Genomic DNA, 21,613 nt, shown 5'->3' with positions numbered 1-21,613 from the left:
TATTCCAAATCCATAATATAGTACTGTCCCAAGCGCTTAGTACAGTGCTCTGCAAACAGTAAGCACTCACTGAAGACTAAGGATTGGATTGGATTCAATTCCAGAGGAACGATTCTGAAGGGTGAGAAAGCCATGTACATGGCAATGCTTTCAAGTTTATCTTAAATCTACCCGCGGGCCTCCGGCTGAAATGCATGTTTCTTGCCAGACAACACATCCTAAAAGAGGCGGTGTTGGTTTATTTTTTCCAATGTAGAGATGCTTTACTTATCCCTCCAGCTTTACTGATGTAAAACTGTGGCATTTGTTAAGCACTCACTATGTACCAGGCACTGTATTAAGCGCTGGGGTGGATACAAGCAAATCGGGTTGGACACAACCCTGTCCTGCATGGGGCTCACAATCCTAATCCCCATTTTACAGATGAGGCCCAGAGAAGTGAAGTGACCCGTTTCACACAGCAGACAAGAGGTAGTGTCGGGATTAGAACCCAGGTCCTTCTGACTCCCAGGCCCGTGCTGTAGCCGCTAGGCCATGCTGCTTCTCAAAATTGGAGGAAGATGCTCTGTTTGCTGCAAAGGTACCCGCCCGATCAATAGGGCCCGGAGATCCTCGATGACCGGCAGATCTGAGGGGAGTGAACCACGCTTCCGTGTCAGAGGCCGCTGGACCCCCGGCCCAGGACTGACCAGGGGAGCTCTAAGGAGTCTGGGGGGAATGGGTAAGTGAAGGGGACCCAGGAGGCAATCAGGGTGATCTCCAGTAGGCCCGGGGGTCCCAGGGATGAACCAGGGCCCGAGCTTGACAGGTAGGGAAGAACCCGGATGGCCGGGGGGGACTGGAAACTGAACCCATCTTCCCAGGGATGACCGAGTAGCCCGGCACTGGAGAAGGGAGTGACTTTAAGATTCGCCCAGTACTAGCCAGGACTCAGACACTGAAGGAGGAGGATACCCCCTCAACACCTCTGAACTTCTGATCTGATCGACTTCCACCTAGAATACACCTCAACAGCATTTTTCATTCACCGGAGCCCTCACATCCGTTAACCCTCTTTACCGCCTGCCAGGTTTCGCTCTGAGGGGGCAGCATTTGTCAGGAATAATCTTCCTTCCCGAAGGTGGGAGGTTCTAACTCCCGGCTCTGGCTTCCCAGCCACGTCTGCGGTCCCTGGGCCTTTTCGGCCCCCAGGTCTGCCCCTCCTCACCCCCAAAAGCGGCCAGTCTGTGGTGACTCTTAGCGCCGGTCAGCTGTGGTGTTGCCGTTTCTGCCCTCTGCGCTGATCCGGGCGTCCGGGGCTCCTTGCCCATCCCTCGGGTCCTTAAATGCTGCCAGGATGCCCCGGCTATCTTTTATTGGAGGCAGGTTCCTGAGGTCTCGTCCAGTAAGCTGGGGCTACCAAAGGGGAAAAACAGTCGGCAATGAGAGCGAGAATTCAGAGACCGCGACATAAGCATCATATGCACTGTACTGTGGGCACAGCATTGTCCACACAGTTCTCTGCATCGTGGCTTAGTGGGTAGAGGACGCGCCTGGGAGTCACAAGGACCTGGGTTCTAATCCCAGGTCTGCCGCTTGTCTGCTGAATGATCTTGGGCAAGCCGCTTCACTTTTCTAGGCCTCAGTTCTCTCGGCTGTAAAATGGGGATGAAGACTGTGAGCCCCATGTGGGACAGGGACCGTGCCCAAGCTGATTCGCTTGTATCTACCCCAGTGCTTACTACAGTGCCTGGAGCATAGTAAGGGCTGAACAAATACCAAAACGAAAACAAAACACATAGAAGTTTCAAGTGACAATCATATTGTTTCTAAAGTTATCCCATTTTAGCTCTACAGCACATCAGACGTCAAACTTTACAACACCAGCCTCCTTTGTGACCCTAGCTCTGGGTGAGCCGGAAATGGGGCGGGGAGGACAAGAGCTGTAGGAAAAGTCAGTCAGTGCTATTTAATTAAACAGTGGTTATTGAGCACCTACTGGAAGCAGAGCACTGACCTAAATAAGAGGCATTGTCTTCAATGAGGAACATGAGGAAACTTTTGGGCTCACAGACTAAGTAGGAGGAAGAACAGGTATTGAATCCCCATTATACAGATTATGGAAATGAGGCTTAGAGAAGTTAGAGGAGGTCACACAGCAGACACGTGGTGGAGCCGGGATTAGAACCCACGTCCCCTGACTCCCAAGCCCATGCTCTTCCCACTAAGGCAATGTGGCTGACTTCTAAGATGGGGGGATGGAGGTCTGGCTAATAGTGATGGGAAAGCTAGGAAGAGAAGATGGATTAAGGAGGGGAGATGAGGAGTTGAGTCTAGATTGACAGAAACGTAACAACTGGACAAAGCCATTGCCATTACTGGGTCAGATCAGTGGCGTCTTTGACCCAGCATTCAATTCTTGCCAGGGGAGCGTGACAGTGTGAAGAACATTAGAAGGCGCGTGCTAATTCTGTGGCACTGTGTCTCCCAAGCGCTGAGTACAGTGCTCTGCGTATAGTAAACACTCAGTGAGTACGAATGATTGCAGAGCACTTTCTTAAGCACTTGAGAGAGTACAACAGAGTCAGTAGGCGTGTTCCCGGCTCACAGGAAGCTCACGGTCTACCGTCTCACATTCCCAAATATGACCCACATTTCCCTGTGAATCCTTAACTCTCTTCTAATAACCCATCACGGACTTCTTGGCCATGAAGTTGTCTTTAGGTGCAAGAGGGAATTGGATCATCTTCAGTTGTGCATCTTCTTGTGGGAACAAATTCCTTCGGCTTCCTAGCTGCTGGAGGAAAAATATTTCTTCTTTGTGGCTTGGAATCTCCAAATCTCAAGCTTCAGTGGGTGCCCCCTTGTTCTGGAGGCGGGGATTTGGTGACGAATTTCATGTTTACGCTGTCCCACCCCTTCAGGTATTTTGTAGCTTCACCACCCCAGCCACTTCATTCCATCAGTCATCTAGCGCCCTCGTGGATGTCGGCTTCTTTATTCCCCATATTCAACGTTCATTTTGTTACCAGTTGCATCTAGGTTCTCTATCTTATTCCCACTGCATGTGTAAGAGCTCTGACTGTCTGTCTGAACCATTAGGTTGACAATTTGTCAAGGGAAGGTGCCCGTCTTCCCATTTTTATCGTAGTTCCCAAACACTTGTTACAAAACTCTGCAAGCAGAAGGCGGAGGTGTTCAATCAATCAATCATATTTATCGAGCGCTTACTGGGTGCAGAGCACTGTACTAAGCACTGCGGAGAGTACAGGATAACAGATTTGACAGACACAACCTCTGCCCACAAGGAGTTTACAGTCGCGATGAACACTAATTCTATTTTTAATTCCTTTTTTTTTTTTTTGAATGGCATTCGTTAAGCGCTTACCATGTGCCAGGCACTTTACTAACTAAGTACTAGGGTAGATACAAGGTAATCGGGTTGGACACAGTCCAGGTCCCACATGGGGCTCACGGTCTTAATTCCCATTTTACAGATGAGGTTACTAAAGCCCAGAGAAGTGAAGCGACTTGCCCCGAATCACACATAGGACAAGGGGCGGAGCTGGGATTAGAACCCAGGTACCTCCGACTCCTAAGTCCGTGCTCTATCCACTAGGCCACCCTGCTGCTCTCAATTAAATTATTCTCTCCCATTCTTCCATTTAGTCTAGACATCCCCACATGATTTTAAGCCCCATATAAGCATGACTTACATTGAAAGTTTCCAGGAGATCTGGTATTGCTGGCACTACTCTCAAAGGAAGAGTGGAAGTTGTGAATAGTTTCCTGTAAGATCTGTCTCTCGCGTCCCTGGGAAAGACAGAGAACATCAATCCATTAATCAATGGGATTTACTGAGGGTTTATTGTGTGCAGAACACTGCACTAGGCATTTGGGAGAGTAAAATACAAAACATTTGATGGACGTGTTCCCTGCTCACAAGGAGTTTACAGTCTTGAGGCTGGAGACAGGCATTAAAATAAATCGCAGGTGTGCGCACAAGTGCTTTGGGGTTAATATCAAGTGCTTAAAGGAGAGAGACTCAAAAGCATGGGTGATGTAGAGGGAGAGGAAGTAGGGGAAATGAGAGCTTAGTCGGGGAAGGAGATGTGGTTTTAGAACACTGATCGATCGATCAACAGTATTTACTGAGTGCTCACTGTGTGCAGAGCGTTATACTAAGCCCTTAGGAGAGTACGATATAATAAATTGGTAGATACGTTCCCTGCCCACAGCGAAGAGTGAATGTTCGGTGAAATGTATGAGCTATTAATTCAACTGGCATAATATTGTTGATGTTCAACTGGAAGATGCTCGGGTGTCTGGAAAAGCAGGCGATCTAATTGAAAGACGACCGCAAGCGGCAGAAACACTCTGAGTCAGTCGTCTCCCGTCTATCTCCCTTCTGTTCTGGGTTTCCAGTCATTTCAGCTCTGGGCCCAGAAAGGATGTCGGCAGGAGAAACTGGTCTGAAATAATTCTCCAGACGCGCAGGAAAAAATGGAGGTTTACTGGGGTTTTGGGGTGCCCAGGTCGAGAGCCGTCTACAGATGTATTACGCAAAGAGTCTATCTTAAGTGATTCACAACTCATTGGTGAGTTTCTGGAGCACAAACCATGTGCAAAGTCTACTCAACAAGTGAGCGCTGAATGGGTCTGGGAGGGAAGATGGGGTTTCGAGAGAGCTTGAGATCTCCCCCGATCAGACCGTAAACCCGTCAAACGGCAGGGACTGTCTCTATCTGTTGCCGACTTGTTCATTCCAAGCGCTTAGTACAGTGCTCTGCACATAGTAAGCGCTCAATAAATACTATTGAATGAATGAATGAATCATCCACGCAAATCTAAATCTTAATCATTCGGAAGAGGCGGGTGTCCATCCCGTCCTTGAGAAACCCTGAGAGGAAAACTCCTCAAGCTCAATTCTAAACAATAACGATAATGATAATGATCTGTGAAATGGGGATTAAGACTGTGAACCCCTTGTGTCCAACCTGATTGGCTTGTATCTATCTCAGAAATTAGGACAGTGCCTGGCACACAGTACGTGATTAATAAATACCATACAAAAAAAAATCCCTGTTCCTCAATGGACTCAAAGTCTCAGTGGGAGGGAAAAACAGATATTTAATCCCCATTTTTCAGGTGAGGACACTGAAAGCCAGGGAAGTTTCGTGACTTGCCCAAAGGTACACCAGAGGCAAGAGGTAAAGCTAGGATTAGAACCCAGGTCCTCTGACTCCCAGGCCCACGCTCTTTCCACTAGGCCTCGCTACTTCCCAAACGTGTCAAATAAGCAGAGAAATACCATCAGGATTCTACCTGAGAAACCGATGGAAAAGCGGCTTGCCGGACTTAATAAAGAATCCCAAGGACCTGATTTTTCAATAAATGAGATAAGCTCTAGGCAGGCAGCTAACACTCACTAAATCTTGGGTTACCAGGCTGAGCAAGTGCTGTGAAAAATATTACCATTCCAGAGGTATATTTTTTATGGAAGGTGACACTAATACTCATTCCTGCAACATGTGCTAAGTGATTTGAGAAAATGAAATTGGATTTTTTTTCACCCCTGCGGTGTAACAGGGACTCCTGTGATGATGAACACGTCTAGGCTTTAGTCAGTCACAGCACTGGTCTCTCCAATTGTCTATTTTGCATGATAAGGGTGCCCGAGGAGAAAAAAAATCTGGACTGGAGAAAGAAAAGAGAATTATAGGAAGGTTCCAAGAAGTGATGTGTCATGAACTGTAACATTCATTCATTCAGTGGTATTTACTGAGCACTTACTGTGTGCAGAGCACTGTACTAAGTGCTTGGGGGAATACGATATAACGATAGACACATTCCCTGCCCACAATGGGCTTACAGTCTAGAGGGGTAAAAGATATAGTAAGAGGGGTTGTTGACTTAGACTGTGGCTTCATTCAGTCACATAGTCACAGTGGCTTTATCCACTAAGCCACGAGAAGCAGCGAGGCTTAGTGGGAAGAGCCCGGGCTTGGGAGTCAAAGGCCGTGGGCTCTACTCCCGCCTCTGCCGCTTGTCAGCTGTGAGACTTTGGGCAAGTCACTTAACTTCTCTGTGCCTCAGGTACCTCATCTGTAAAATGGGGATGAAGCCTGTGAGCCCCATGTGGGATAACCTGATTATCTTGTTTCTAATCCAGTACTTAGAACAGTGCTCGGCACATTGTAAGCGCTTAACAAATCATCCTCATTATTATTATTATTGTTATTATTATGATCACCTACAAATCCCAGCTAGGTCTCTGTGTATGGAAGCCTGAAAGACCGGCCGCTCTTACATCTGAACTGCTATGGGATTTGGAATCACCCAGGGGCCTCAGTTTACCTGACCCCTCACCTCCAGGGATTTCTCTCTCAGTAATTTCCTCTCTCCCTGTTCTCTCCGGTAGAGGGGTGTGGCTTACACCAAACGACAAAAACAATTCCACGGTCACATATTAATGTGAAGAGAATCGACTGGTGCTTCTGTTCTACCTGGGCAGAACACTGTCCAAAGTATCGAGAACAGACAAAGAGGTAGAAAAATGAATCGGGTTCATTCATTCATTCAGTAGCATTTATTGAGCACTTACTATGTGCAGAGCACTGTACTAAGCACTTGGAATGGACAATTTGGCAACAGAGAGAGACAATCCCTGCCCAATGACCGGCTTACAGTCTAATTGGGGGAGAGTTGACCGGTCTGTCCTGAGAAGGACTCAAAGGCTGCGAGATTCAGGATAATTAATAATGATAATGTTGGTATTTGTTAAGCGCTTACTACGTGCAGAGCACCGTTCTAAGCACCAGGGTAGATACAGGGGAATGAGGTTGTCCCACATGAGGCTCACAGTCTTCATCCCCATTTTACAGATGAGGGAACTGAGGCCCAGAGAACTGAAGTGAGTTGCCCACAGTCACACAGCTGACAAGGGGCAGAGTCGGGATACGAACGCATGACCTCTAACTCCCAAGCCCGGGCTCTTTCCACTGAGCCGCGCTGCTTCTCTAATTGTTGGAGTGTCCAACTTTTTTTTAAGGCTGTGAGAACTGAACCAGGGGAGATACTTACATCAACCAGCAAGACAGACTGACTAATACCACAGGGGAACATTATCTACCCGTGATGTTCTGGGATGGAACCATCATGAGAATGTCCCATGCCTCCAGCTCTTTAGCTATGGAGGGATGTTCACCTTGTTGGTCCCTGTAGGTGAAGGAGGTTGAATCTGACCCCATGGGGAAGAGGGAAAGGAACGGGGATATGAAAAGCTCCCTCAGCGCTGGGACGCAACTCATAGTTTTTATACAACAAGCGCGATCCAATCAATCAGTGCGCTTGGGAAAGTAGAAAATTATAATCAATACCAATAATAAATGTGGCATGTGTTAAGCGCTAGATACAAGCAAATCAGGTTGGACACAGTCCCTGTCCCATATGGGACTCAGAGACTTAATCCTCATTTCACAGACGAGGTAACTGAGGTACAGGGAGGTGAAGTGACTTGTCTAAGGTCACAGAGCAGACAAGTAGCAGGGCTGGGATTAGAACCATTAGACCATGCTGCTTCTCAAGATAGATGCGATCTCTGCCCACAAGGATAGCTGCAACCGGATAGCGAGAAGCAGCATGGCTCAGTGGAAACAGCACGGGCTTGGGAGTCGGAGTTCATGGGTTCGAATTCCGCCTCTGCCACTTGTCAGCTGTGTGACGGTGGGCGAGTCACTTCACTTCTCTGGGCCTCAGTTACCTCATCTGTAAAATGGGGATTAAGACTGTGAGCCTCATGTGGGACAACCTGATTACCCTGTACCTACCCCAGCGCTTAGAACAGTGCTCTGCACATAGTAAGCACTTAACAAATACCAACATTCTTATAAGGGTGAGGAGGATAGGAAGGTAAGAGAAGCGGCATGGCCTAATGGATAGAGAAGCAGTTATATCCCTTTTCTCTCCCCTGGACTCGGCGGGGATTCTTCTTGTAGGAGAGAAGAGACCGACGAGAAAATCTTCAGAAAAATAGCTACTTCCTCCACAGTTAAAGGAAACAGGAAGGAAGGAAACTGATCGGCAGAGAAATCTCCTCAAGGGAGGGTTCTGAGCAAAACTGGGCCATCCCGTCCCATCCTTCTAATGAATCAGGACTAAAACTTTGTAATTCTGGGTCTTCCGGGTAGTCTACAGAGTTGAGGCCTCTACCTACCTCTGCGACAATGTCATTTCCAGAAGATCTGCATAATGATGCCATCGATTTACCCTCCTCGATCAGACACCGAGGTAGGTCTGAATCTCCAAAGATATAAACAGAAGGATGGGCTGAGCACCTAAACTGTGGTGGTCAGCGTGGCCAACGTTCTGTTTCGGAACCCCAAAATCTCAATCTACCCGGTAATACCTTGCCAGCGTTCAGTTCGGAAATAGCTGTCAGGATTTGCTGCCTGGATCCATCGGTCTTAATCCCCAGTTCTTTCAGATCCCCGTCGGTAAGGGTGAGGAAGGCTTCCATATCCACCTGTGAGGAAAGGGAATCGAACACCGTTCTCAGATGCTGGAGCAGTGAATTCGGGACGATTATATTTTGGCTTTGGAAAAAGAAAACAATTTACCCTGTTAAATTCCTAATTTCATGTCAAACGTTTGGCTGACACAGATATATATATATTTTAATAGTATTTGTTAAGCACTAACTATGTGTCAAGTGCTAAATTAAGCGCTGGGATAGACACACGTTCATTCGGTGGGACACAGTCCCTGTTCCACATAGGGCTCAGTCTTAATCCCCATTTTACAGAGGATGTAATTGAGGCACAGAGAAGTTAAGCGACTTGCCCAAGGTCACACAGCAGATGAGTGGCGGAGCCAGGATTGGAACCCAGGTCTTTCTGATTTCCCGGGCCCGTGCTCTATCCACTAGGCCAAGCTGTTTCTCTGCTGTTGGGGAAACAGCCTGTTTCCTTCAACCAACGGGTTAACCGGTTTGGGTTCTGGCGAGGCTCCTAAAATGAAATCGCTGAGGAAACCCATGGGACTGGAATTAATATCAGTCAAACTCCCGCTGCACAGGCAAACTTTCTAATTTTAACTAAATTAAGGGCATTTGTGAATGGCAGAATAATTGGGGCAATAATGCTATTAGACATCGGAACACAGAAATCCCTGCCTGCCCCTGAAGGGGAGGAGAGAACTAGAGAGGCAGATAATGGAAGGACAGATTTTGGATTCAACCAGCAGTGGCAAAAATGGACGAGAGGCTTAGCTCCAGATGTACGTGTGTTCTCCCTCTAGCCTCAACCTCATTTCTAAGTATAAGTTAGGTAGTTTGGAATTAAAGTGCTTTCACTCTGTGACAGACATTGTGCTAAGGACAGGGGTAATCTAGAAAACAACAGGATCAGATGCAATCCTCGCCCTCCCAGTACGGCTCACGCTCACACTCAGAGCGGATATCTCATCCTCATTTTCTAGAGGATTTAAACGAGGCCCAGAGAGGTTAAGTGGCTTTCGTAAGACCTCACAGCAGGTTAGTGGCAGTGCCGGGATTGCGTCCACAGGTTTCCGGACTCCCAAGCCAAAGTTCTTTTCTCTATGCCCCTTGTCTCCTGTGAGACCTTGGAAAAGTCACTTCACTTCTCTGTGCCTCAGTTACTTCACCTGTAAAATGGGGAGTAAGACTGTGAGCCCCACGTGGGACATGGACGGTCTCCAACCTGATTAGATTGTGTCTACCCAGAGCTTAGTACGGTGCCCGGCACATAGTAAATGCTTAAATACCCAAAATAAAAACAAAAATTGGCCACACTATCACTTAAGGGGCTATTCTATCAGGATCTTCACCTCTGTAGCTGATGGAGGGACTGCTTCGACACTTAAAAGAATTGCCGTGGGAAACCCTTAGCTCTAAAGGGCTGACATTAGCGGTAGCCCAAAAGGGTTCCGGCGAAAGATGGAAAATATCTGAGCTACAAAACTACCTCCCTCAGACTCCAGACTGAAATCTTCATGGCGGGGCGGGACTGTCACCATTTCATTTTAAGAAGGCTCGGCTCTTCTAATCGTTTCAACCATTCCAAAAACTGCTTTGTGATGACATGCCTTAAATTCTGTTTAATTCAGAGACACCGAACAACAGCTTTGAGAACTTGAGAAATCTGTGCATGGTGGAAAGCAAGATCGTATTCACCGAGAAATACCCTTCTCTGGAGAGCTAGCAGACCCACAACTGAAGAAAAGTCAATGAGATTTCAGCTCAGGCTTCTGGTTGCGTGGCTACCGTTGCTAGCTGAAAAAACCCACAACCCACAAAATGGCCAGAGCTGTTCTGGGAATAGTCATGGACTGAAAGAGGGAAATTTAAACCCCAAATTTACATCTCGGAAGGAAAATTTACTTCCGAAAGGATAAGCATATGTGTGGAAAAAGATGTGTGGAAAAAGGTTTTGGACTCCACTCTCCTAATTTCCCCGACTGTCACCATCACCCCCCCCAAAACCCATACCTCGGTTTCACTAGTTAATCAGTGAATCAATGGCATTAAATGAGCACTTACTGTGTGCAGAGCACTGTGCTACGCGCTTGGGAGAGTACAGTATAACAGAGTTGGCAGAGGCATTCCCAAGCCCTCAAGGAGCTTAATACAGTCTAACAGGTAGGACAGGCTTTAAAATCAATTCCGGCTAGGTACAGAAGTGCTGTGGGGTTCAGGGTGGGGTGAATAAATCCAAGTTCAAGGGTGATGCAGAAGGGAGAGGGAGTTGGGGAAAAGAGGATTTGGTTGGGGAAGAAGGCCTCCAGGAGAAGATGTGATTTTTAAAAGACTTTGAAGGTAGGGAGAATATCATCATTCGGGGTCAACAGATTCAGTGGTATTTGCTGAGCACTTACTGCGTACAAGCCACCTGGGAGGGTACACATCATCAACGTCGACAGGCGTGTTCCCTGTCTAGAGGGAACATAGTAGTAGCTACAGTCTAGAGGGGAGTTCAGTCTAGGGGAGGCTAGATCCTTTTGACCTTTTAACCTTCACATGGTATGTTACGAAATCCTGCTCCTTTCTTTCTCCACCTTGTTTCTTAGAGCCACCCCTTCCTTTCCATCTAAATGGCCACCGCCCGGGCTCGAGGATTAGACCACCGCCCGGGCTCAAGGATTAGACTGGATTATATTACTTCATCAGTTTCTTAACTGGTTTTCCTCCCTCCACCCGTCCCCGCCTTTGACCTATATTACACTCCGAACCCAGAGAGAGATCATCTTCCTAAAATGTCGTTCTGCTCACCTCTCTCTCCTCCCCCAAACCTTCTATGGCTACCCACGTCCCGCTTCCTCATACAAAAACTTCGGACCATTGGCTTCAAGGTTCTCCACCAGTCATCTCCTTCATAGTTCTCTGCCCCTTCACGTGGTCATTGTGGACAGGGAATGTGTCTACCAACTCTGTTATACTTAACTCTAGTGATGTGCACACAGTAAGTGCTCAATAAATACTTTTGACTGATACAATCAATTGATCGATTGATCCCCTCGGATCAAACCTCCCCATTCTCCCTTTTAGGACTCCAGCCTTTGCTTATGCTCTCCCCCGACACACTCTACCCACAAAAACATACACACTCGCACATGCAACTCCCCTGACTCGCGTACTACCATCCCATTAAAACGAAGGAAACGGTCATTCAATTTTACTACCTGAATGCTGTACTTTGGCTTACACACCCCCTTCCCTACAGTCCTCCTGTGAAACATTTTGTCTGACTTGAGTGTTGATTGAAATCCACTTCAATTTAGCCTTAGATAATGACAGATCTGTTAGGCATAGATAAGGCCAGATATGTAAATGGTTAGCAATCGTAATGTGCCTTTTTGCCGAGTAGGTTGTGAAAGACAATTGTTTTGAAAATTACAAAATGTCCATGTCTACGTGAACAAAATCTTATTCAGATTTATTATTGGTATCGGTCTACATTCCTACTTGATCACACACTGTGTCCGTTCATCACTGTTTTTAATATATTTTTATTGCTTTTGTTAATTTTTTTTTTTTTGGCACATGGGAACACATGGACACCATGATCAATGCCATAGGGATGCGCAAGGCTGATTTTTTTCCTACATCGCAAACCCATTCTATCCAGATAGGCAACATACTGGTGGAAGAACATACCCACATCCCCTAAAAGCACGCTAACCAAAGTGTGCAGTGAAAACAGGTGTTATGGCAGAACACGTGAACACACCAAAATTGGAATGACTTTAAAAAACGCTTACCTCCTGCTCCTCAAAAATGGGCTGATATTTCTCAAGGGACAGCTTTTTGAGGATTCCGGTCAATTCATCTTCAAGAGGAAAGGAGAAAGGGTTCAAAACAACTAATAATTTGAGAATGAAACAAACTGCATCATTAAAAAGTTATGTTAAAACCTGTACGCTTTGGACTAGAGTAATTAAAATGTCATGATCAAGTTCAAGCCTATTACTCATTTGATAATACCACAATCTACCAGAAAAATGAATACATTCTTAACACTGAGAACTGGAGACAGCATGGTCTGATGGATAAAGCAGGGGCCTGGGAGCCAGAGGACCTGGGTTCTAATCCTGGCTCTGCCACTTGTCTGCTGTGTGACCTTGGGCAAGTCACTTAACTAGTCTGTCCCTCAGTTTCCTCAACTGACAATGGGTATTCAAAACCTGTCCACCTTCCTACTTTAGACTGTGAGCCCTGTGTGGGACAGGGATTGTGCCTGACCTGATTACCTTCTTCCTACCCCAAAGCTTAGACATATAAATAGTAAGTGCTTAACAAATACTTTAAAATCTCCACGTCTGCCCCTGAAAAAAACCTTTCTGTTGTCACTAATTTTTGATCAACGATAGTGACCTTGGCTACCTGAATATCAAAGTCAACTCAGCTTTCTCCTGTCAGCCTGTTCCGGGAAGAGAAACGGAACCATTTCTGGACAAGAGAGTTTAATCTCAGAGTAAAGAGGCACCTCAACCGTTACTAACCTCCGAAGAACTTCAGAGAAGAAAGGATACTGGCTTGGAGGAAGACGTTCTTCAGTCACAGGGCAGCAAAGAAGACCGCAAAGAGATAAGAGTGGAAAGAAAGAAGTGGAGAGAAAGAGGGAGCCTAGGAGGTAAGTAGGAGAAAATGCTCAGATTTCTAGGACCTGATCAGCCTGTATCTACCCCAGTGAACAGTAAGCACTTCACAAAAGCCACACACACACGAGTGCCCATATCCCCGCCGACTGACCATCATCGGTGACGGTCCCGCTGCTAGATCCACCACTGCTCTTGGACTGCCTTTGAGAGGACGACGAGGACACTGAAGACTCTGCCTTGTGTCCCTTCGGGGACGGGGACGGAGTGAGGGTTGGAGACGTGCTTTTGGAGGTGGACGAGGTTCCAGACCGGGGTCTTCTGTTTGTCTCCAACTTCTGAGGCTAAAAAGGAGCAAAGAATAGTTGGTATACTCTGTGGGCAGGGACCGGGTCTGTTAAATTGTTTTGTCCCAAGAGCTTAGTACGGTGTGCCGCACACAGTAAGTGCTCGATAAATACGATGGATGGAGTGACTGATAGAACCACCTCAGCCAGAGGCAGACAGATCCCCCAAGGGGAGCAGAGGCCAGAAGTTAGCAGCACGAGACCTGCGGCTTTTCTAATTTCCCTTCATCAGTCTCCCTTGGCGGACACCATTTTGAGCCCCCTCAGAATGTCATCGAGGCTTTCCACTGCCAACGTGGCCATCAGCAAAGAAGCCACAGTTGGAGGTGGAACGGGTGGAAGACCAGAGCTCTTCTACCTCCTCTCCTTCACCCCTTCTGCCATTATCTGGGCAGCAGTGATCTTGGGGGCCTCCTCGTTGAGAACTGTGGGCCCGGTGATCTCCCTAATAATAATTATAATAATTGTGGTATTTGTTAAGCTCTGACTATATGCCAGGCACTGTACCAAGCGCTGGGGTGGATACAAGCAAATCAGTTTGGACACAGTCCCTGTCTCATATGAGAATAGTTATTCTCTCTGTAGATTGCCCCCACCCTTAACTGTAAATTTATGATGGGTGGGGCCTTGTGCTTCAAATGTGCCTTCTCGAACCAGCCCAGCACCTAGGATGTGCAATAAAATGCACAAAATACTACACTGGGAGAATTACTTCCCCGGTTGCAGCTGCTGCTACAAACTCACCTTCCAGCAATACTATCCCCAGCAAGGACAAGGCACCAGTTAAGCCCAGGAAATTCCGGGGAAGGGTGGAAGAACAGGAGGCTATTTTCGAAATTCAAAGAAAGATGATCACCTTCCTCGGTCGCATTTACGAGACGCACCGTGGCCGAGTGGAAGGAGCGTGGTCCTGGGGGTCCGAGGACCTGGGTTCTAATCCGGTTCTGCCAATCGCTTGCTGTGTGACCTTAGGCAGGTCACTTCACTTCTCTGAGCCTCGGTTTCTTCAACTGTAAAATGGGGATTCAAAACCTCTCTCCTTAAGTAAACTGCGAGCCCCATGTGGGACAGGGACTGTGTCCAACCTGACTGGTTGGTTCTATTTACCCCGGAGGTCAGAACGGTGCTTGACACCTTCAGAGTGCTTAAACCGATACCATTAAAAAAGATTTAAGATACGAGAACTCATGGGCAGAGGATAGAGGGGTGGGGAAACGCGATCATCGGAGCGATATTATCACCAGAGTAGGCCATGCACATGCTGGATTGGATTCTACGTTGAGCCAGAGCTGAACCTCACGCTGCGTGGAAGGAAAGTAATCTTCCAGTGAGCAAACTTTTCATTTTGATTTCCACATCCTGCGGGGGGGGCGGGGGGGGCAGGGCGGTCTTGGGTCCGAGGCTGTCCCGAAAGGTTTTCGCACCACAGAATGAGCCTTCGATTCCCAGAGATATTTCTCTTTTTCCCGGCTACCCAAAGCATCAGCCCTCAGAAGCGTTAGAGATTCTGGCAAGATGGAAGCGCAAGTCCAAAGACACCTTGAGGGAGGTGGGGCTGCCAGCGGCCTGGGGATCCTGGAGGTCAAGAAGGTGGGATCCAGGAGCCGGGCCGACTGGACTCTCCTGGAGACTGGCTTTCTGTTCACACAATCCTGCTGCCTTCTTCCTCTGCGCTGCAATTTGGGACAAAACGCTATCTACGCTGCCACCTAAGGAATTATAAATAAACATTTATGCAACGGGTACGCTTTACTGAAAACCCTCACAAACACCCCCACCAATATATTTCACGTTATAAATCAATTCCGGCAAATAATTTAAAGATGGCATAATAATGCTCGTTTCCACTTGAAGAGTCGATTTTTCTCAATTCACCAAAGATATATAAAAGGCAATAGAATTTACCACTTCAACGTGTAAATTATAAAATGCCAAACCAAAGCTTATTTCAACGGATAGAGTCAGAGGATGTTCAGTCAATTAGAAAGCTGCAATTTCAGTTCTTATAATGTAATTTGGAAAGATGGTGGGTTCCTAAAACTTTTACTGAAGCAATGACAATTGCAAGAGGAAAAATGAGAAAGGAGAGAGAAATTTAAGAGGGTTTAAAACAGGAAGCTGAATTTCGAGCCGGATGGGGCCGTGCAGATGGATGAAGGCAAAAAAATCGGGATTCACTCTTCCCTTCGAACTAGAAAGCTGTTTAAGGTTGGGAGTTTTTACATCTCAGTGAGGCAGCAGACTGCAGTTTATAGAAAGGCAAAGAAAGGTTTGGAGAGACCGTAGGCTCCCTCTGCTCTACCCCCCTCCCCACCCCACAGCACTTGTGTATGTATGTATTTATTATTCTATTTTATTAATGATGTGTATATATCTATAATTCTATTTATTTATATTGATGCTATTGATGCCTGTCCACTTGTTTTGTTTCGTTGTCTGTCTCCCCGCTTCTAGACTGCGAGCCCATTGTTGGGTTAGGGATTGTCTCTTTTTGTTGCCGAATTGTACTTCCAAGCGCTTAGTACAGTGCTCTGCACCCAGTAAGCGCTCAATAAACACGACTGAATAAATGAATGATAGCAGTGCTGATTTAGGCAAGAAAAGGGGTGGCATAAAAATCCAATGGATGGAGATAAAAAAGGGAGAGCGGGTGTTTGAATAGAAAACAGGAAACCTCATAGACATCATGATCGTGTGGAGACAGCTAAGGAATACTCTTTTTTAATTTTTGGCAGAATCCACAAATCCAATTCTTCAGATTATCAATGGTTTAACTCCTAGGTTCTTTAGTCACTTTGGATAATAAACATATTTCTTAAGCGTATGATCTATTTTTCAGGGCAGGGAATGTGCCTACCAATTTTGTTGTGGTGTACTCTCCCAAACACTTAGTACAGTGCTCTGCACACAGCAAGTGCTCAATAGACACCATCGACCGACTGCAAAACAATAGCACGGATCTGAAGGGGGAAGATCCAGGAAGTCAAAGCAAGAGATGAAAGCCATTTGCATAGACATGAAAGAAAATAGGAGAATATTATTTTAATGCAGGCCTAAAAGAAGAACCAGGAAAAGGCTGTCTTTTATTAAATGGGAGGATTTGCCAAAAATAAATGTCAAAAAAAGTAAATCTCTTAATGCTTTAATTGCAAGAAAAACAGGTAACACCTGAAATGAGAGGGCAAGAAGTCTAGTCCAAAAAAGAGAAGACAGCTGTGATGTTTAAATCAATCAACTGTATTTACTGAGCACTTATTGGGTGCAGAGCACTGTACTAAGTGCTTGGGCCAACGTCCCAGAGTGGGTAGACACACTGCCTACCCACACAGATTTTGAGGCGTGGGCAGACGATCCTTTCCGCCAGCCTAGCAGATGCGATTAGTTTGCGCTTTTCTCCAAAATCTATTATCCGTGGCTATTTGCATCTTCGGGGACAAAAGAAATTAGTCGGAGACACTGTGGATCATTTTTTGATCATTTACAGAGCCCTACTGAGTTTCTCAAAGGCAGGAAAGGCCAAACAAAGCCTCGATTAAAAAAAAAAAAAAAGGAACAAAGAAGGGAAAATTAAAGGCCAATCAACTTGGTTCCAATCCCTGTAATAACACTGGGACAAACCCAAGAACCATTAATTTACAAAACACGTAGAAAACAGGGTACATAGTTTGTGATGGTCACATCTTGCCAAATTAACCGAATTTTCTTCTGTGATGATGACACAGGCCTGGTAGATGAGAGAGATGGAGTGGATATCCGATGTTAGAAAGCCTTTTTTTTCCCTTTTTCTCTTTTCTCCTTGCCTGGTAAGTCTGCTCTAAGGCTAGCCAGGGGAGCTGCAATCAGTTTGAAGAGAGAAAGAACACTTGTTTTCTTCAGTATTTACCCTAAAACCATTATAGTCCTCACACGTACCTGATCTATTATGCAGCTCGCCGCCGTGCCTGTTGACTCCGCCGATGCTGTTGGAGCCCCCAGAAGAATGTGGGGAGGGGTTGAAGTTGCCTGAATTGGAGGAGGAAGCTGGACTTCTCGAAACGGTGGGAAATTTAACTGCCCTTGCTCCTCGACTGACAGATGCCTGAAAGGAGACAACGCCTTTTTCTTTCTTTCAGATAGGTTAGAGCTTAATAAAAGCAGATTTTCAAAGGCATATCTCCTCCAAGAGGCCTTCCGTTAAGTCCTCATTTCCTCTTTTCCCACTCCCTTCTGCGTCGCCCTTGAATTTGGATTTGCACCCTTTATTCACCCTTTCCTCAGCCCCACATCACTTATGTACATATCCGCAGAGGTGTAATTATAATGTTGGTATTTGGTATTTGTTAAGTGCTTATTATGTGCAGAGCACTGTTCTAAGCGCTGGGGAAGATCCAGGGTAATCAGGTCGTCCCACGTGAGGCTCACAGTTAATCCCCATTTTACAGATGAGGTAACTGAAGCACAGAGAATTCAAGTGACTTGCCCACAGTCACACAGCTGACGAGTGGCAGAGCCGGGAGTCGAACCCATGACCCCTGACTCCGAAGCCCAGGCTCTTTCCACTGAGCCACGCTAATCCAGGTCCCTATAGAATCCCAGAGGAAAGGCCCCTTGCACTTGACCAGATCCAACTACTGCTCTCCCGGATAAAAGGGAGAACCAGCATGGCCGAGCGTATAGAGCCCAGGCCTGGGAGTCAGAAGGCCCTGGGTTCTAATGCAACCAGTGCAACCTTGGGCAATTCCCATCTCCGTAAAATGCGGATTAAGACTGGGAGCCCCACGGGAGACGGGGACTGTATCCTCCCCGATTTGCTCGTACCCACCCCACTGCTAAGTATAGTGCCTGGCACATAGTATGCCCTTGGAAAATATCACAGTTATTATTATTAAGGGGAACTGAGGGCCCGCGAAAGGCGGAAACACAGAGGACGCCTCAGCTTGAGCTCCGAGACTGGACGGCACCTGACTCCCTCTGGGGTCGTTCACTCCTGCTCGTATCTAAGAAATACTCTGTAACGATTTAAGCTCCTCAAGGGCAGGGATTCTGTCTACCGATTCTGCCGTATCGAACCCGTCCAGACTAAGCTCCTTCTGGACAGGGAACACGTCTCCCGACCCCACTGAACTGTACTCTCCCAACCACTTAGTATAGTGCTCAGTGAGAAGCAGCGTGGCTTAATGGATAGAGCACGGGCCTGGGAGTCAGAAGGACCTGAGTTCCCATCCCGGCTCGGCCTCATGTCTTCTGCGTGAACTCGGGTAAGTCACTTAGCTTCACCGGGCCTCAGTCCCCTCATCTGTAAAATGGGGATTAAGGATGTGAGCCCCACGTGGGACAGGAGCTGTGTCCAACCTGATTAACTTGTATCTACCCCAGTGCTTGGTACATGGTAAACACTTAATAAGTAACATTATGATCAACAGAGACCATTGATTGATTGATTTGGATCAGGGTGGGCTCCTGCCTGCTACCAGCTCCTGATATATCAGATCACCCCTCCTCCAAGAGGACCTCCCCGATTAAACCCCCTTTCTCCAGCTCCCTCCCCGTTCTGTGTCAATTAAGCACTTGGATCTGTGACCTTTGGGCATTTGGTATTCACCCCACCCTCATCTCCACAGCACTCGTGTACATATCTATAAATCATATATTATAAATTTTTCATTTATATTAATGCCTGTCTCCCCCTCTAGATTGGAAGCTCACTGAGGGCAGGGAACTTCTTTACCAGCTCTGTTTTATTAGACTCCTCCTAGTTATTAGTACAGTGCTCTGCACACAGAAACGCACTCAATAAATACCATTGATTGATTGATGGGCCCCCCAAAATCCATGACAATCCTTCGAGAAGACCCGGGACCGCAGCAAGGAGACAATGCCACGGGCTGTTTCCCGTTTACCCGTGGTCAAAAAATAACTCCCCTCCACCCTAGTGAACCAGTAACACCGTCCGTTCCACCTCTACTAGGCAATGGTTAATCCCGTCACGGGCCGCTGATTTACACCCCCTCCTGCCAAGCTTCTGAGACCTCAGGGCACAGCCATAGGTTAAAATGTAGTTCAGCAATTAAGTCTGTTATTAGAGCTCAAGACTGAGGAGGCCAGGGAGCTCTCCATATTTACCGAAAGGTCAAAGCAGCCTCAAAAAGATTCAAGGACCTGCTCAACCCGGCCCGGTTTTCTACCAGACTTTCCTCGTGGTTTCAAACCAGACTGGCGTGATTCTGCCCAAGTTTCAATTCCGTTCCACTGGAAATTAGAAAATGGTTTAGAAAACGTGCCTGGGGACGAACTACATAAACCACTTATATCCGCGCTCCGTCCCACCACGTTTTTTGAAATGGCGTCTGGTATGCGCTTACTATCTACCAGGCACTGTACTAAACGCTGGGGTGGATACAAGCTAATCAGGTTGGACACAGTCCATATCCCCCTCCATATCCCCCTTGGGCTCACCGTCCTCATCGTCATTTTATAGATGAGGTATCTGAGGCACAGAAAAGTAAAGTGATTCACCCAAGGTCACACAGCAGAAAGTGGCGAAGGCAGAATTCAAACGCAGGCCCTTCCGATTCCCAGGCCCGTGCTCTATCCACTAGGCAACGCTGCTTCTAACAGAAGCAGGAAGATTGGGATTCAATCTTTCATAACAATACTTGGAATAAAAAGACGGTGTTAACATTTCAGAACATAGTTCTCATTTTACTGCCTAATTAGTTTTCAAGAGTTCACTAATGCGCGGTGAAACTAATTTCTGCCTAATTGCATCTCTTGATGCAATTTTAAATATTTGTGCAAATTATCCTGAGCAAATATGAAGAGCTGTGTAATACCCCTTGCAAGTAATGAAGGGGAGTCCCTTACAGGTCGGAAATTCCAATCGGCAGGAATCGCCTCCATTTTCTTGCCTCCCAGACTTCAGAAAGCGGACGTCCACCTCGCGCCGTGAAACCGAACCGTTGAAGAGAAAGCCCCGCCAAACTACGAGGCGCAGTTTGGCCTGGTGGAAAGAGCCCGGGCCTGGGAGTCAGAGGACCTGGTTCTGATCCCGGCTCTGCTACCTGCCTACTGTGAGTCCTTGGACTCTTAACTTCTCTGTGTCTCGGTTTCCTCGCCTGTAAAATGGGAATTCAATCCCGGTCCTCCTTCCTCCTTTGGCTGTGAGTCCCACGTGGGGCAGGGATCGTGTCCGCCACGATGACCTTGTACCTACCCCAGGGCTTAAAAGAGTGCCTGACGCATAGTAAGCGTTTAACAAAAACCATAATGATTACCAAAGTTCCTGCCTTCTGTGTTTCTCCTTCAGTCGAGGGACTAATACATATACGAGGCCAGGATGGTTTATTTACATCTTCCCACTAGATTGTAAACTGCTTAAGGTACGGGTCACGTCTACCAATTCTACTGTCCCCAGAGCTTAGGCCAATGCTCTTCACACAGGAAGCGCTCAATAAATACCATCTGACCCACCGAAGGGGGCAACAGCCAACATTTGACGATACAGCCGGGGAGCTCACCACGTCTGAGTTTCCCCCGCTGCTCGGGTGGGGCTTGGCCGCCCTCTGAGGCAACGCCGCCTTCATCGGCTCAGCCTCGCCCTCTCTGTTGCCCCTCGTCCGGTCCGCGTGTCCGAGCTCAAAGTTGGAAGGCGGTAAGAACGGGGGGATGACGGCTTTCAGTTTGTCGCTGGGGAGCCTGGTGAAAGGAGCTCCGTTTCGTAACTGAAAGAGACGAGACCTTCAGAAAAACGTCCGCTCTAGGAGGGGCTAGGAGACAGTTGACAGGAAAGAGTGGAGAACGGGCTCCATTTTCTCACCATGGTGGTCAGCAGTGCGTCTTCTTTGTCGGCCCTCGAGGCACTAGGTCCTGAAAAGCAGATTGGACACATGGAATTGAAGGCCCATCTCCTCCAAGAAGCCTTCCCTGACTAAGCCCTCCTTTCCTCTTCTCCCCCTCCTTCTGCGTCACCCTGATTTGCTCCCTTTATTCACCATTCTTACCCCGAGCTCCGCAGCATTTCTGTACATTTCCGCAAATTATTCACTTACACGAATGTCTGTGTTCCCCCTCTACACTGCAGGCTCACTGTGGGCGCGGAACGCGTCTCCCAACTCTGAATTACTCTCCCAAGTGCTTAGTTCAGTGCTCTCAATAGTAATTATGGTATTTGTTAGGCACTGTGTGCCAAGCACTGT

General features: G+C 47.2%; 1 protein-coding gene across 2 annotated transcripts in view; it reads right to left on the bottom strand.

Moving 5' to 3' along the window:
- Positions 1-482: 482 nt before the first annotated feature.
- The window catches only part of ANKS6 (ankyrin repeat and sterile alpha motif domain containing 6), a 35,302-nt gene continuing 14,171 nt past the window's right edge, over positions 483-21,613 (bottom strand). Inside the window, exons 8-16 of one of the 2 annotated variants that reach the window (XM_029054119.1) lie at positions 21,235-21,284; positions 20,936-21,139; positions 17,352-17,517; positions 14,979-15,148; positions 13,247-13,436; positions 12,256-12,323; positions 8,387-8,503; positions 3,696-3,792; positions 483-1,395 (exon numbers count right to left, since the gene is read on the bottom strand). In XM_029054119.1, the coding sequence (XP_028909952.1) occupies positions 1,346-1,395; positions 3,696-3,792; positions 8,387-8,503; positions 12,256-12,323; positions 13,247-13,436; positions 14,979-15,148; positions 17,352-17,517; positions 20,936-21,139; positions 21,235-21,284 (1,112 nt within the window). In that variant the 3' untranslated portion in view covers positions 483-1,345. Of the gene's footprint in view, positions 1,396-3,695; positions 3,793-8,386; positions 8,504-12,255; positions 12,324-12,845; positions 13,121-13,246; positions 13,437-14,978; positions 15,149-17,351; positions 17,518-20,935; positions 21,140-21,234; positions 21,285-21,613 lie in introns of those variants that run through there. The other variant, XM_039910660.1, reaches the window with a different exon arrangement.

The sequence above is a fragment of the Ornithorhynchus anatinus genome, chromosome X3, assembly GCF_004115215.2.
Source record: "Ornithorhynchus anatinus isolate Pmale09 chromosome X3, mOrnAna1.pri.v4, whole genome shotgun sequence".
Lineage (NCBI taxonomy): Eukaryota > Metazoa > Chordata > Mammalia > Monotremata > Ornithorhynchidae > Ornithorhynchus > Ornithorhynchus anatinus.
This window is presented reverse-complemented; position numbering and strand designations above follow the sequence as displayed.